Below are 18,224 nucleotides of genomic sequence, written 5' to 3' on the forward strand. Positions count from 1 at the left end.
ATTGTTTGACAGAAAACAAAACAAGGATTAAAGCATAAAAGCATCCTTGTTTTGAAAATAGCCTGAATTTACTCTTTGTTTTCCAGCGATACGATGTTACAGTTTCTTTCATCCCTTCAAATCTGGCTGGGCACTCTGCCTTGCCCCACAATTGAGCTGTCCCATGAACTCAGCATGAAGCATTCAAGAGAAGAATTAATGTCCCAATAATATTCATGACACAGTATGTTTATGGCTTTAATCCATAGATAAGCCACCAACAAAATAGAAATAATTACTGTTGTATATATGGTGTATGCATAGTGAAGAAAAAGTAATTTTCACTTACACACATTATATATATTGCAATACATATTGAAAATATGTACATTCTATGCTATTAATAATTTGTCCTGTATAAAGGGATAGCCATATAAAATTAGCTAGCCACTTGATTCTCACACGTAAAGGATAGCTTCATGAAATCATTTCCATTTCAGATACAAGCAGGGCCAAAAGTCTCAAAGGCATCTGAGGATTTAATAACATTTTGAAAAAAAGGAAAAGATTTTACACATAATGTAATGTAAAGTAATTTTTACATATACTGTATATAATTCTCTGGTCTTGAAACTAAAACAAAAAATAAAGAAGTTATTAAATGTTGGAACCCCTTTGTGACTTTTGGCCCGCCCTGTAGTTGAGTGTCCTGACTGATATAATGCAATATTTAATTGGAAGTTTAGACAGTCATTCCTACACTGTATGTTCATACATAGCTTTGGAAAATGACTCATTTACTTTTTTTGGCACTTGAAAGTTTATTACACCAGACAAGCTTTTATTTTTTAAAAAACCAACTGTTTATACAGCTTCCACTGTAAGATTTAAATATACTTCATAAGCATTTGCAGTTCTAGCAAATGATATTCTGGCATCCTGCAGGCGTATGCTTTTAAAACCAGTAAAGCCTATCTGCTTTGTATTTTCTTAACTTGATAATCTGAAGCAGTGGTATGTTACCTTCTAAACAGTGCTGGATAATCTTTCCCAGTTAGTGAATAATGTAAATTGTGAAGAAATCAGTAATTTGAGACCTCAGATGAGAAAGCTGGCTTCCTTCTGTAAAAGTTTTAAGCTAGTGGAGGCTGGGGGAATCGTTTTGAGATCATGAATCAGAGCTTGGCTGCCTCTTGAAACTTGGATAACTTTTGCTCTGCGCTGTGAGTGTATTTTTGGCCAGTTTGTTTGGAATAAGTGTGATTTTTGCAACACTGCTGAGGTGATCATGAAGGAAGATGGCAGCGCAGTGTGGAATCTGATGTGGAAATACTGCATTTCTGTCAGGACAATCAGGTACTGTTTGAAACTGGTATGTCTGCTCTAAAGGCTAATGATGTTAGATTTCTCTCTGCCTATATTCAGCTTGGATGTCTTCTCCCAACTCTATACCAGATGCTGATTTACAAAGATGAATAACTTTTACTTTACTTGGGTTTGATTTGAACCTGCATTTTAAAAGAACTGGCACTATTGTAAATATTGAAACACTATTATAGATCTTTATACTTGAGAGTGGTTTTTCATATTTGAATCATAGCTAGATAATTCTGTAGGACGTTAGTAAATCGTAGAAAGGAGTGCCTCCATGTGATTGTACTGTGTGTTTTAATGTCAGGGTCTTACTTATAGGTTCAATGTCTTTGAAAGGCCATCTCTTCCGATACAGTGGGAGACTGGCCGCTCTGCAAAAAGCAATTTGGGGGATTTGTATTTTGGTGAGAAGAATTTGCCCCTCATTCCCCAAGATGCGATCTTGTTGGTTCCAAAGAAGCCTATTAGGGGAAGGGCATCATTAGGCAAGTTAATTGTGTGTACTTCCATTGACTAAGAGAGTTTATTTCCTTGCCCCTTTCATGCTATGACTTCTTTATATAGCAAGGCTCTGTGTTTTGAATGCCATGTTTTGTGTGCAAACCTCCCTCAACAAAATGCATAATCTAAATAATTACTGGATCGCACACTATGTAATTATTCACAGTGCCAAAGAAACAGTCTAGTCTGGATTTCTGCATGAACTTTCACAGCCAGTTAAAAATAAAAGGGACTTATTATTTGCATTTGAAATGTTTTCCTCCAGTAAATCTTAGACTCTGATGAGGCAATACCAAGAGAACTATATGATAAATATGTGCTGATTCTAAAAAGTTGAATCGATTATTCTTGCTTCCCAAAGTGCAAGGAATGGTTTTGGGTCAACATCAGACTTATCCGTGCAGGATCTTCATCATGTCACTTTTTATTGTCACTTCAAATATAAAAGAATATATTCTTAATATTCTTATGAAAAGTATTCATCCAGATTTTAAGGACACTGGAAAGTAATCGAACCCTCAAAATATATGCATCAAAAGTAAAGACTGGTGATTATGCACTAGTAGACTAGCAGTGTGTTACCAATAAAATACCTGTTTTGGAGCCTGTTATATAGTTCTTCTTTACAGATGAGAAATTTCTACTTCTGTTATTCACTACAAAAATATTGTTTTGAGTGTGTGGACTGAGTTTAAAAGTTAGGTTTTACTTATGTAATACCATCACCATGCCCTCTCGGTGAAGATAATGACAGTGTCTTAATGCTGCTCAACAGTCAAATCTGCCAACTCATTTCGGAGGATTTTTAGCATAGCCATACATAGATTCTCAAGAGCTCTATTCATGCCTGGTTTGAGTAAACATGTGAGGAGGGAATGAGTGCTTTAGCCCCACCCTGCCCTAGTGTTGCTCTTCTCTTGCAGGGAATGACACTTGCACAGGCCTTGTCACACTAGAGACAAAATCCACTTAAAATCTAGTTTCTGCCTCCTGAAGAATTCTGGGGTTTGTAATTTACAGGGGAGCTTAAACTAAAACTACAAACCCCAGAATTCTGCAGGAGACAGAAACCAGATTTTAAGAGGATTTTTTTCCTAGTGTGATGAAAAAGTTTAAAAAACAGGAAGCCTCATCTAAGCAGGGAAACACTCTGTGTGATTGCAAATACTAGGGAGGGGGGTGTCCTTTGTTTTCACCAGAAGAGAACAAAGAAAGTAATATACAATCAATAATTTTATCTTTGTGATGTTTATGTTTCCTGTCAAAAGGCTTCAAAATCCATATTTTATTTAAATCCTTGCAGACTATGAAGTAGTGTTTCCTTCTGAGGTCCATTACTAAGCTGAGGTCTGAAAAATTGGTTGAAGGAGATATTCGGTCATTTGTATAAGTTTATCAAATTTATACTATATATACACATTAAATTCTAGTACTTCATATATTACCCTCTGTGTCTTCTCAATAGTAATTGACCGAAAATGGTAGGAGAGATAATATCAGATATTTTGAACATGGACATATGAGAGCTACATGTAAATTCTAGATTGTACATATATTATTTTGAGTGGAATATATTAATTCATTGAAGAAGAAAAATTACTAGGTTAGAAGAGCTATTTTCATAAGCAAATACATCTCTGAAATAGCATGGTGTAGCAGTTTGAGAGTTGGACTATGGCTTTGGAGACCAGAGTTTGAATGCCCGTTTGGCTATGGATAACCATCAGCAATTCACATTTTTCAGCTTCAGAAAAAGACAGAGGCATGCCCCCTTTGAACAAATCTTATCAAGAAAACCATGTGATAAGTTCTTCTTAGAATTGCCATAAATCACAAATGACTTGAAGATATACAACCAACTAACCATCATTTAGAGAGGGAAGTTATTTTGTCAAATAAATTGGAGTCAGAAGTATTTGCCAATCTACCACAAGTCTCTGGGAGATTTGCTAATAGATCCAGAAATGACTTGAAGACACATAACAATAAACACAGCTTTGTTGTTGTTGTTGTTGTTCATTCGTTCAGTCGTCTCCGACTCTTCGTGACCTCATGGACCAGCCCACGCCAGAGCTCCCTGTCGGCCGTCACCACCCGCAGCTCCTTCAAGGTCAGTCCAGTCACTTCAAGGATGCCATCCATCCATCTTGCCCTTGGTCGGCCCCTCTTCCTTTTACCTTCCACTTTCCCCAGCATAATTGTCTTCTCTAGGCTTTGCTGTCTCCTCATGATGTGGCCAAAGTACTTCAGCTTTGTCTCTAGTATCCTTCCCTCCAATGAGCAGTTGGGCTTTATTTCCTGGAGGATGGACTGGTTGGATCTTCTCGCAGTCCAAGGCACTCTCAGAACTCTCCTCCAACACCACAGCCCAAAAGCATCGATCTTCCTTCGCTCAGCCTTCCCTAAGGTCCAGCTCTCACATCCATAGGTTACTACAGGGAATACCATGGCTTTGAATAGGCGGATCTTTGTTGCCAGTGTGATGTCTCTACTCTTTACTATTTTATCAAGATTGGACATTGCTCTCCTCCCAAGAAGTAAGCGTCTTCTGATTTCCTAGCCACAGTCTGCATCTGCAGTAATCTTTGCACCTAGAAATACAAAGTCTGTCACGGCCTCCACATTTTCTCCCTCTATTTTCCAGTTGTCAATCATTCTTGTTGCCATAATCTTGGGGGTTTTTTTTATGTTTAGCTGCAACCCAGCTTTTGCGCTTTCTTCTTTCACCTTGATTAGAAGGCTCCTCAGCTCCTCCTCGCTTTCGGCCATCAGAGTGGTGTCATCTGCATATCTGAGGTTGTTAATGTTTCTTCCAGCAATTTTCACCCCAGCTTTGCATTCCTCACCTTCAGGATATTAGTAGCTCCATGGATCATAATTAACATTCTGTTTTATACAAACAACTGTGTGTACTAGCTTTATAGCTGTGTTTGGTGTACCTCTCTCCCCTTCCGGCCTAAACCAACCACCACTCAAAAAGAGCAGAGTTCCATGGATGGACAAGCTACCATCTAATAAACAGTTTGTTGTTGTTAACATCTTCCAGGTCAATTCTGATTTATGGTCATCTTATGGCCTCCCCAAGACTCTGTATCATTGACAACCCTGCTCAGTTCCTACAAACTTAGGGCTGTAATTTCTTTCATTAGGTCTATCTATTTGTAGTGCTATCTTCCTCTTTTCTCACTACCTTCCACTTGACTACGTTTTATCATCATATCTAATGTCATCTTGTCTCGTGATATAATACAATTTGATCAGTTTGATCATTTTGGTTTCTAGGGAATGTTCATGCTTTATTTGCTCCTGTACCTATTTATTGGTCATTTTGACAATGCAAAATTATATTCATAGAATTTCACTCTTGTACCACATTCTACTTGAAATTGGAAACTGGACCCAGAAATCAACCAGTGACTTCATGTGGACAGTTCCCTATTGACTAGGGTTAGGTCTGGGAGTGAATAGATACATTCTGTATCAATGTTAGCTTCCAAGCAATTGTCAATACTGATTTTAAAAATGTCACACATCCCCTTTAGCACTGAAAACATTTCTGTTAGGCTTTAATGTGATATTCCAAAATGAAGCGGCCTACCCAAGAAGAAAGGAAGGTAATGGCAAATCACTTTGGAAGAAAATAAATTTGAATTTGGATGTGGACATTAATACAATTTTACTCTGTGTGTGGTGCTAATGGGGTGAATGTGAGACAGCTCAAGGACACAATGATCTAAATTGCAACTGGATTATTTGGGTGGTGTAGATAAATCCTAAAATCAAAGGATAGCCCAGTGTCAAATATTTTGAAGCTAAATTGTCCACAAGATTGTGCAGATGATGATGATGATGATGATGATGATGATGGCTGATAAAACATCTTATTTCAGAAAGGATACATTATATGAATTAGATATTATTTCTTACTGCTAGCACCTTCACCCTCAACAGCATTTTTACAGAGATATCGCTCATTCAAATTGGATTTATTTGTTTGTTTGTTTTTAAAAGCACTCTATATATCTTGCAATGTATATCATGCAGCCAAGCATATACAAGAGCTTTCAAACATTGAGCAAGTGGGCTTCTTGATTTTTGCCTGCAAATTTGATTGAAAATGGCAGTTGAGATTGTGAGAAGTTTTAAAACTGGTTTTCCAGAGACTGAGGAAGCTAGATCCACTTCTCCTGAAGATTTTCTCAGATTGTCTCCACAACTTTTTCCATAGGTCAAAGTTGTTCTGGTTACCAACCAACATGCACAAAATTAGCACTCTATAAATGAGCTGTGACTATAAAAATCTGTCTAGATGTTAAAATGAGCTTTGCTAAAATTTTGCTCTCGGCCCCAATCATAATTTTGCCATTCATTTCAGGAGATGGATTGCACAGCATTTCTCTTGTTTACTCTTGCTGTACTGGGCATTCCAACATTGCACAACCATACAAGTACAAAACAGACTTATATATACTGCATTAGGACAGGGATAAAATCAATTAGGTATTGAATTACCAGTGTTTTTAATGGCATAGTTTGAAGTAGTTTATTCTCAAAATTTGGTTTAGTGGTTAGAAAAGTAGACTGGAACTTTCTTAGTCAGCAAATCCACAACCCACAGGGAATAAATTGCAGGGTTTACAAGAGAGTAGTACATAGCTTTATGCTTGCATCTTAAAGTTCCATTTGCAGGGAATGGAAGAAAAGAGTTAATGGTTTGCTTTTAGTTTTCCACACATCTGGAAAAAATAAAACATTTGTTCCTTCAATATGTGAGTTGTCATGGTGCATTCTCCACTCTTCTATGAACCGTTTCCATGTTGTTTCAGTGATCTTCCTTTGTATTAGTTATGCTTCATTTTGATAAATACTCTTCATTGCAGACAAGCAAAAACTCGTATTTTCCCTGTGTTACCGGATGCTACTGTACAAGTGGAGGAAGAAGACAAATGTTTTTGATAATTTTAAACAAAGAAAGAAAGGAGGAAGGCTGTAGTCACCAGAAAGAAAAGTAACGGACCAATTATATTCTGCGGAGTTTGACTGAAATGAAGGAATGGAGTCATCCTACAATGATTTCTGGGGTGTTCACCCTTGGCAGATTTTTGTGTTTGTTTTCTGGGCCCCTACCAATTAGTTTATAAAAACACCATAGTTCTGACATTCTAATTCCATGTTTGGAGGAGTTTCTCTGTTTCAAGCAGTTGCTCTCCCTCATTGGAGAGTTACAGAATTGACAAAGTTCACCCCATGATCCTTTTCATAATGTGGTAATAGGGATATGAGTGCTAACCTTGGTCATTTTATTCTATGCATAAGACTTTGGTTGTTTCACCTTTGTTGACCATAGCTCAAACATTCTATAGGGATCAGATCACTTTCTGTGCCACATTAACAGAAAAATAATAGTGCTCATGGCGCTTGGGCAAGGTATGATAATTTTATCATCTGAATTTCCTAGCAAAATTGTTTCAAAATTGCTTGGTAATAGAACGTTCCATTTATTTTAACCACTGAGTTAAGCATGGTATAACCTTTGAGATGAATGATATATAAAAGTGTTCAACTGTAGTTAAACTGTGCACAAACTGACTTGAATTGAATTGAAAAAAATCACAGTTATTCACAAAATGTTATTAATGCAGGTTTATATTTAACTGAACTGGCCTCAGACCTCATGCCTATTTTTCTCAACATTACTTTCTTGCTCATACTGCTAGCTTTGGTCTTAAACTCTGCTGAAAGTTTGCCCTTTCATGGAACAGAGAATTAGCAGTATGCAGTGAAACACTAGACATTAGAAACCCAATCTAGTCTAGCTAGAGAAGCTAACAAAAACAATTACATTATTTATTTACACAACGCTGTCTCCGTCTTCCCAAAGAGCTTCTTGATGCAGGCATACAAGTGTTACTGAACTGGTAAAAGTGTTTACTTGCAATAGGAGAATTACTTTTATGATATTTGTGTGTTCATACTTACATAGCTAGGTGTTTACAACAATGCATGAAATGTATGTGATCTGAGCAGAGTGAATGCAGTAATACAGTATTACAAACTAAGGTTTTTAGTAGTACTGGTTGTTGTTACTCATTTACTAGTTTTATTGTTTTGCATGTTTTTCAGCTTTTCCAGAATACATAGGTTGGAACCTTAGCGGACACATGACTATGTTTTTGAGCATTTAAGCTATTTAATATGAGAAGCAATAATTTCATATATTTTTCATTGTGATGGTTGATGCTTGGATAACAAAGCAATTCTGGTTTGAGTAACATGATGGAGTTGAAATTGAAGACATATATTTAGACATATTAAACATGAGCCCTACTTGAGTATGGATAGGTCTCATATATAATTTGTTTAATATGTCAACAAATCAATATACTGTGACACTATTTCCCTCTAGACTTGCAACCACATTAAATGAAGTAGTGCTTGAACCATATTGACAGCATGTCTAACTATATTCATAAAACTATTTTCAAAGATACACCTTTTATCAACATAAATACATTTCTTTAGCTACCTTGAATGCCTTGCTAGTTTAAATATTGTAGATAGTGTTTTATAAATTCTATAAATTTCAATTCAGCTGACAATTTTCCTAACTATAATAAATTACTTAGAATGTTCCTCTTAGTATTAAAATATACAAATATTTGCTCAAGCCATTATTTTTCTGTTGAATGAGTTCCATATCAGGGGAATTTGCTGGTGATGTGCATTCCAAACCAATGCGCCCAATGCTTGGAAAGACTTGGTATAATCAAATTCTAGATGGAATTTGTGTTAACACTTCAGGTTGCATATTTAGCTCTTGAAAGTCAAAAAGACTAAAACACAGGGCAAAGTCTCAAGACAGAGTTTGTTTTTTGTGTGTGTTTCTTTTTAGTATTTCCTGCTCCTTTGAAGCATAGATCTTGCTAATTAAACAATTAGGACAACAAACACTGCCCCGCCACGGGTCAGGTAGAAAGTTCAAATCCCAGATGGTCCATATCTATACAGGACCCATCTACCAGATGAGTCCTCACCATAATGTGTGCTTTTTTCAGTATTAAGCCAATTTGTTATAGTCTGAATGAAATATTTATGAGCCTTGCAGCTTTCACTTGGAAAGATCCAGTTTGTGCTTTGTTGACAGAGCTGTCATGTGTGTGTGAAACTGAATGATTCTTTGCAGATAGAAATGGAGGGGGATGCTAGACTTCAGGAAAAATCTGAGGCTGTCTGTTCCATAACTTAATAGGAAATATTCATAGCAGAAAAGTCTACAGTAGTGTACAACTATATGAAAACCTGCTGAACTACACATAAACTACATTTGACTTGAAGCTTAAACCACATATACTTGTTTGGATGTCTTCCTATGTTAACATTTACGATAGAAAGGACATATTTGTACATTAAATTGCACACATTGGAAAATACATGAGCTGAGCAAAGTATTGTGCCTAGTTCACTATCCTCTCTTTCACATAATAAACTACCACCTAGCTTCACTTTGACTTTTATGTGTGAATTAAAATAAATGTGGAGTTCTTTTTCAAAAGGTACCAAATCCCCTGAAAATAAAAGAAAACAAGTTATAGGTGGCAGCACAATGCTGGCTAGAAGTAGATTATCATGCACAGATCAAAACTATTAAATGTATCAAATCACTACAGAACAGTCCTTGGAAAATTACATTCCATAGCAAAAAAATGCATATCCTCAGTATGTTTTTTTATTTTTGTAAAAAAATTTAGATGGATTTGGTACCTTTTAGAAACAAGCTCCACAAATCAGTAGTATGGCCATACAGTTTAAAATATTGAATGCAATGTAGAACTTCATGGGAAAAAACTATTCAAATTAAGGGTCAGGAAGTAAGGCCCTCCTGATATTGGACTGCAGTTTTCCTTATTACTCATCATTGGTGGTTACATTGACCAAGACCAATGGGAACTGCAACATCACAAAATCTGGAGGGTCACAAATTTCCCAGACGTCCTAAAAGTCTTGTAGTACATTCTGCTGGCATAACCATAGCCATTAATATTATAATTACCTTGAAGCTTTTCCCTGAATATTTCAGAGAAAGAAAATTTCACAAGTATAGAAAATATATTCAATTTCTGTACAGTTCTCCTTTACAGTTTCTTCTTAGTCTTCCAGGTACACATATAGTCCCTGTAAAACTAAAAGATAGAAGGGAGTGAGGAGAAATCTTTTATACAGCTGTTTTTAAGGTTTTTGTCGGCAGCCCAACTATTTTAATAATATTGGTTGGGGCCCTATGGTGGCACTCTGTTAACGTAATGGCCTGTTGCACTGCTGCATGGATTTTTTTTCCACACTGACACGGAGAAAAGGAAGAGATTCATAACTTCCAAATCTCCAACATCCAGGGTATGTGTAAGTTTGTGCATGTAAGAAAGTGAGTGAGAGAAAGAGGGAACAGTTCTTCAAGCCAATCTTTCAAACTGTATTCACTTTATGTACTTTTCCCCTAAAAGCCAAGCATTTGAAAGACTGGTGGAGGCTATTGCTGCCATCTTTCTCTCTATCATCGTTACCACCATCACTTTTTTTTTTTTGCCAGTGCTGCCAGTGGAGCTAATAAAATCTTGGCTATTGATCTAAACTTGTAGTGTGAAATACATCTTGCATAAGAACATGAGAAGAGCTATGATGGATAAGTCAAGGTCTATTACAGTGGAGTCCAACTTGTGGCCCTCCAGGTGTTTTGGACTGCAGTTCCCAGAATTCCTGGCCATTGGAACAAGCTGATTAAGGCGTGGGGAGTTGGAGGCTCAAACATCTGGAAGGCCACAAGTTTGACACCCCTTATCTTTCTCATCCAGCATTCTTAGCAGTGAACCAAGTGCCTATGAAAAGCCCGCAAGCAGGAGGTGTGCAGCTTTGATGTCCCTATCATGCTCCCCATCCATGAACATCACAGGCATGCTATTTCTGTTACCATATAAAATTTGTATCTGTTGTGACTAGTAGCTACAGATGTTGTCGATGATTATGACTCAGGGACTCGAGGCAGCTTATATCAAACAAACAAGTACAATAAATGTTATAACACAAACACATATCAGTTAATACTAACAAAATAGCACAATATTATACACATAAACAAATAAAAAGTTTAAAAGACTATTTAGCTCACTAAAACAGTATATATATAAACACAATTTAAAACCAGATAACTCCATCCTCCAGGTTATGTTCTAGTAATGTAATGTGTTCAGATAGCAGTTGGGCCCCAACTAGCTCAATATAATTGATATCATTATGATCCTATTCAAATAAAACCCAGTTAACACATTTTATAAAAATATAATTCAGTGTAAGATTTTTGTTATTACAAGCACACATTCATTTCTCCCCCTCCCCCCCCCCCCTTTTAAAGATAGAACAGTAGTGTTTAATTAGATTTTGAGATGTTTGGAGTAAATCTTGATAATCCTAAGCGTCCTTGAAAGTAACATCTTGTGAAAGGAAGGGGTGAAGACATTTAGAATTCGGGTGAACTGGAAATTTAAGTCAGCTGTAACAATGTTGTGATGTGCCTCAAAGCTTTTTGATCTGAAATATTCATTATGCTGTATCTGATTACAGAGCTTCCTTCATGCAAGTTCTATTAAGCTGCTTAAGGATAGAGATTTTTTTTCAGCTACCCTTATTCATATTATTAGCTGTGATGAAGTTAAATGAATAAGCTGAACAAGTCTTGACAAGCTATGTTTCCAGTTTGAATTTCATGTTCATTATTTTTTACGATATTATTACATTACAGTGTTGGTTTCAAAGGATTTTGCAAAAGTTCCAAAGCTGTTAATCTCTGGTAGCTAATTAAAATAAGTTTCTAAATTTAATTTAAGGTGCATTATTAAGTAAAAATAAAACAAATATCTTTTGTAAATGTTACTTTAGGCTTCATTTCTATAGACCGATTAAACTAAATAGGATTTATGATTAGACATGAAAAGGAATCTTTGGTTCCTTGAACTCTAAGGGACTCCAAAAGATTTTGCTGTACAATATTTATTCTTATATATATAATCAAAGTGTCCACAGTATTCCAGTATTATATGCAATCAGGTAATGCCCCTAGAACAGGAAATACAGCAAAGCCTGAAAAAATTATATAGGTGACTAATAGAACCGATCTTTCCAATGAATGTAATCTACATATCAATTTGTGTTAGAGCAGAAATAAGGGGATTTAGTTTAGCTGGAATAATGTCACAGACAGTTTAAGAAAACAGACCAAGAGTATTTAACAGTAACAAGCCTCTAATTTCTACTAGTTATGTTGTTTGAGATTAAGAAATATTCTGTGATGTATGTATACGTCAAGATGTTGTATTTTCTGAGGTGTGTTACTAAAGGAAAGATCTACAACATACTCAAGATGTATGATAAAAAGATATAGTTCAGTGTTTCTCAACCTTTCTAATGCCACGACCCCTTAATCCAGTTCCTCATGTTGTGGTGACCCCCAACCATAAAATTATTTTCATTGCTACTTCATAACTGTAATTTTGCTACTTTTATGAATCAAAATGTAAATATCTGATAGGCAGGATGTGTTTTCATTCACTAGACCAAATTTGGCACAAATACCCGATAAGCCCAAATCTGAAGACTGGTGGGGTTGGGGATGGGTGGGTGGGTAGGATTTGGTTTTGTCATTTGGCCATTGTAGTTGCCGGGATTTATAGTTCACCTACAATAAAAGAGTATTCTGAACTCCACCAACAGAACTCCCATGAACAAAAGAAAATACTGGAAGTTTTTGGTGGGTTTGGTGGACATTGACCTTGAGTTTTGGAGTTCTAGTTTGCCTATATCCAGGGAGCACTGTGGACTCAAACAATGATGGATCTTGACCAAACTTGGCACAAATACTCAATAAGGCCAAATGTGAACTCTAGTGGAGTTTGGGGGAAATAGATCTTGACATTTTGGAGCTGTAGTTGCTGGGATTATAGTTCACCTGCAATCAAAGAGCATTCTGAATCCCACCAATGATAGAATTGGGCCAAACTTCCCACACAGAACCCCCATGACCAACAGAAAATAATGTGTTTTCTGGTGGTCTTTGGTGACCCCTCTGACACCCCCTTGCAACCCACACAGGGGTTCCGACCCCCAGGTTGAGAAACGCTGATATAGTTAGTAGAGGTGCTTCATACTGTGAGTATTTTTATATTCCTTCTGGTTTTAAATGCTATCTTAGTCCATCTGTCTTGTGCCTTTTTTTGGTCATGTGAGAATACAATGAAGGTCCAGCCAAAAATGGTTGTGTCTTACCATGTGTGTAGGCATTATTTGCCTCTCAGTTCTTGCAGGAAGTCTCACCAGAGTTTGCTGCAATGTGACCAGGAAACTTTGCCCCAGGTGTGTCCCATGCCATGAAAACACAGAGCAACAATACCCCTCTGGCAAACATTGGTGCAAGCTTCTAACTAGAGTAGCTTCTGTGTATAGAAACTTATACATGAAGTATGAGAAGTCCTCAATTTGATATTTTTTTTCAGTTTGAATATAAAAACAATTTTTTTATATAAAATAAGAATTAGATCATTTTGTTTTATTTACTTTGGGAAGGGAGAAATAATATATTTTATTTGCCAAGATTAACAGATTAACAGATTTATTTATTATTTATTTTACCTATTGTTTTAAACAAATTTTATCTTGCTTTTAAAACATAGTATCTTAAAAAAAGATAATATAACAACTTAAAATCAACATTTTTGGTGGGGAAAATATGAGGTAGAAAAAGCATTCTTTACTAAAATAGAGCAGCATACAATATAGTTTACAATCTGATTCTGGACATTTATTTAGAATCCCATCAAATTTTGTCATTCAAGAGAACTTTACCATATTGTGATTCAAGTTAAATATCCCTTATCAAAATGCTTGGGGCCAGAACTCTTTTGAACTTTGGATTTATTTTGGAATGCCTGCATATATATATCCAAAATGAAATACCTTGGAGATGGGATCCAAATCTAAACATTGAATTATTTTATGTTTCATATACATCTTACACATAGAGCTTGAAGGTAATTTTATGCACAATATTGTTGATAAGTTTGTGTATGAAATGAAGCTTGTGTACACTGAACCACCAAGAAGCAAAATTTCAGCTACTCATGTGGACAATTTCAAATATTTAAGTATTTTGGATTTCAGCATGCTGAGTAAGATATATTCAACCTGTATCTGAATACATCTATGTTGTGCCCAGTCAAAATGATGCACACTTCTTAATGTATTTCAACAAAATGCCCCCTTTTAATGGAAAAGTATAGACTGATGAAATACCAAAGATGTTGTTGACAAAAACTGCAAGTCAGCTTTAAGAGCTTCTCTTTTTGTATAGGTTTCAATGACTTAATTAGATCCTTTTCAAGCTGATTGACCCTGATAGCAGCTGAAGCTTGCTATATTGTTTGGTTGAAATCACTCCAAAATTACCAGAATTGTCCTGCATTTGACCAGCTAATTTTTTCTCCTCACAAATTAAGCTATCTATATATATTTTTTTTACATAAAACAAAAGCCCTGAATTTTATATGTGTAGGTTTAATCACTATCGTCTGGACCAGAAGGGACCGGGCAAAGGGGAATGTCAAGCTGATTGGGCAGCTGGCAGGCCCATTTACTAATTCAGGGGCCTCTGTACAACAATCTGCCTTCGAGGACTAAATTAAAAGTGGTTTTAGCATGTAATTATCTGTATGTTGAGACTATGCAAGGAATGAGCAGAGCAAACCACCCTGAGAAATGGAAGAATAGGCACATCATATTATTTTTGTGTAACATTGTTCACAAAGGAATGGTAAATTTCTAAAAGATGCACTGGACACAATGGAACAATGTTACAGTTTGATAATGAATAATTTCTTAATAGTCATAGGCTGCAAAAATGAAACTTCCTCAGTCTTGATTATATAACAATGATCCTGATTGATACCAACGACAATCTGATCAGATTCGATGTGGTGTCCCTATTTACCATGGTCTCAGTAGCAGACACCATTGCACTAATCAACCACAAGACATCACAGCTCTGTTCACCATTGCCTCACCACCAGCTACTTTCAGTGGGACAATGAATTCTATGAACAGAAAGATGGAGTAGCTATGGGGAGTCCTCTCAGCCCAGTCATAGCAAATGTCTACATGGAACACTTTGAAAAACAAGCCCTGAAAACAGCAACCAAAAAGCCCACTATATGGTTCAGATATGTGGATGACACTTTCACCATTTGGAGCCATGGAGAAGAAGAACTAAACAGGTTCCTGGACCATCTTAACAGCAGCCACTCTAACATCCAATTCACCATGGAAAAAGAAAATGAAGGAAAAGTGCATTTTCTAGATGTCCTAGTCATCCGCAAACCAGATCAACAATTGGGTCACACCATTTACAGAAAACACATACACAGATAGATATCTACATAAAAACTCCAACCATCGCCCAAGTAAAAAAGGAAGCACCATTAAAACCTTGGCAGACAGTGCAAAAAAACCTGCAAACCCCATCTCCTCCAAGATGAACTGAACCACCTAAACTGGGCTTTACAGGCGAATGGATACTCCACCTCAGACATCAGAAGAGCTGCAAGAACAAGAACAAGCCACGAGACTAAAGACAAAGATCCACCCAGAGGAAAAGTGTTCTTGCCATACATCAAGGGACTGGCCGCATAGGGAAGCTGATGAGGAAACACAACATACAAACTATCTACAGACCCACCAAGAAAATCCAACAAATGCTACGTTCAGCAAAGGACAAGAGGGATTCTCTCACTTCTGCAGGAGTCTACAGTATACCATGCAGCTGTGGACAAGTTTACATAGAGACCACCAAATGCAGCATTGCCCAAACACGAATCAAGGAACATGAAAGGCACTGCAGACTACTTCAGCCAGAGAAGTCAGCCATAGCAGAGCACCTGAACAGTGATCAATGCAGATTCTGGTCTTTATGTAACACAATACCTTCATCTTAACCCTTATCTAAAGCCTAAGCTTTTGATGCCAGGAACCCAAAATGTTTAGGAACTGTGGATGTTTCAAATTCTATTTCACCCACTGAAGGGCTCTTGGAAAGATGTCCTTCCTGGAAAACATAGCAATTCAAAGTGTTGCTATACGTGTGGAACATATAATCGTGTTGTAATTAAGTCTTGTTTAGAAATTCTGATCAGGAAAATTGTGTGAAAATTCTCTTGCTCAGACAGTATTTACAGTCGTTTTTAACTACTAAAATGTGATTATGAGAAGAAACCAATAATTAAAGGCATGGAATATGGTAAAGAAAAGCAGATGGAAAGAATGCTGCTCTGGTTGGATCCCAGGTCAAACAAGCATTAAAACCAAACAGACAGAAGAAAGCATACCCAAAGATAGCACACGTTTAAGGGACTTTCCCCACCAACCCAGTTGGTGGGGAGAACAATTTGCCTCTCCCTCTGAAGGAGAGAATGGTTGGTTCCGGTGGAACCATCTAGAAAAGGGGGCAGGGCTAGCTGTTACAGCCAGCCTCCTCCCTCATTCTGGCTGGAGCTCCTGACCTGGCAGGCCCTGAAAATTGGTGTGTGATTGGCCCTGGTCCCAAGGCCATGAAAGTGTGGTGGAAGTACCTTTTGACATGCTTGGCTTGTCAACCACCACGGCTTGAGAAGGGGCTTCTATCAGTGGCTCCAAGGCAGCAGTCGCCGATGGAGCTGGCTGCATCGGCATCACCCCTTGGCTTGACTGTGGTGATACCTCGGGGGTGGAGGTAGCCACTGGAACTGGCCCCGGAACTGGATGCGGCCATCCAAGGTCATTTACCCAGCCCTTCACTCAGGGTCAACCTAAGTCTGAAACGACTTGAAAGCACATAACAACAACAACAATCCTATCTCATCAGCCAAAAGCAGGCCCACACTTCCCATTGGAATGCTAATAAGTTTATATTTGTTAACATCGTTCCTCATTTTAATTATTGTATTGTTTTAAAATGTTTTTTACACTACAAATAAGATATGTGCAGTGTGCATAGGAATTCATTCATGGTTGTTTGTTTTTTTCAAATTATAACCCAGCTCTCCAACAGTTTGAGAGACTGTGACCTGGCCCTCTGTTTAAAAAGTTTGTGGACCCCTGGTTTAGAGTTAAGCTTTTGGGAACAAATTTCAGGCAATTTTTCATATAACCATGAAATTGTGTTGTACATGAAAGATTGGGAAGAGCTTGGGTCTAAAAAAAAGGGAACTGGGACCTCTAAAACTTGCCCTTGGTAAGTAGATAGATGTCATATCGTAACCTCCTCCCACCCCAATCTTTAGTATTCTTGACCCGCATGTATTCCTATTCTGATGGGGACTCATCCAGAAAGAGAGTATGTGTTTTTAATTCTACACTAGGAAGGTCCCTCCATTGTGTCTTGATTGATCCTCGGTTTTCAGCCCTCATCTATTTTCATTACTACTTTCAGCCATCAATTTAGCTCACCTGAATTAAATGGAAATGAGAAGCAGAGTTCAGTGTGTCAGCTACTTGTACTCTCTCTCATTTTTTCCATGTGCTGGGAACAAGATTTGAATTCCCTTTGGTGGAGATAAAGCAACAAATATATAAATATAATAAGAATAATTGATAAATGCAATAGTGTTGAAGACAAGGTGCTAGTGTCAGGCTTTGGAATCAACCGTCCCAAATAGAAACAGGTTCACTAAAATGTTGCATCTTCTTTTTAACCTGAAAGGGAAAGTATCTGGCTGATGTTACTGAAGATTCCTGTGATATATTCCTTACATAAAGCTTCATTTATTTATTTGTTCCAATGCATTCTTTTTAATTGTTTGCTGAATGATTTTGAAAGTCTATTTTGAAAGTAAACAGTATAAAATGCTTATTTTTAAAAAAAAATGAAGTGAGAACATCTTTTTTCCTACCCATTGTGTCAGAACTTTCTGCTATCTCTTCCTGTTTGCAAATATTGCTAATGAGATCCCCTGGGGTGGGTGAAGAATGGTATTGTGGTGTTGCATTTGTTTCCACAATTAAAAGGATAATGAGACCTTGTCGGTGGCTGTTTTGAAGTCCAGATGTGGTGCCACTTATCTACTGCTGTTTGACTTTCAGTGATCATATATCACATCTGGGCTGTCTGTTGAGGATCAGATTATTACTAGTAAATGAGTACAACATAGTTTCAAATGTAAACTAGATGTCATAGGAAAGCTTCATGAAATTGAAAGGGATAATACAATTCCTGTTATGCTGAGGGGAAGGATGGAATATTGGGATTTTTTTTATTTCCTTTGAGAGTATTTTGAAAATATATACATTTAAAGCTAGAAGCG

General features: G+C 37.0%; 1 protein-coding gene across 15 annotated transcripts in view; it reads left to right on the forward strand.

The window, feature by feature from the left end:
• Positions 1–18,224, forward strand: part of IQSEC1 (IQ motif and Sec7 domain ArfGEF 1) — a 403,878-nt gene that overhangs the window by 221,920 nt on the left and 163,734 nt on the right. Inside the window, exon 1 of one of the 15 annotated variants that reach the window (XM_060765987.2) lies at positions 1,141–1,335. The exons of the other annotated variants lie outside the window; for them this stretch is intronic. Coding sequence (XP_060621970.2) covers positions 1,268–1,335 — 68 coding nt within the window. The 5' untranslated portion in view covers positions 1,141–1,267. Of the gene's footprint in view, positions 1–1,140; positions 1,336–18,224 lie in introns of those variants that run through there. 15 annotated transcript variants of the gene reach the window in all.

Source organism: Anolis sagrei, chromosome 2, assembly GCF_037176765.1.
Source record: "Anolis sagrei isolate rAnoSag1 chromosome 2, rAnoSag1.mat, whole genome shotgun sequence".
Taxonomy (NCBI): Eukaryota; Metazoa; Chordata; class Lepidosauria; order Squamata; family Dactyloidae; genus Anolis; species Anolis sagrei.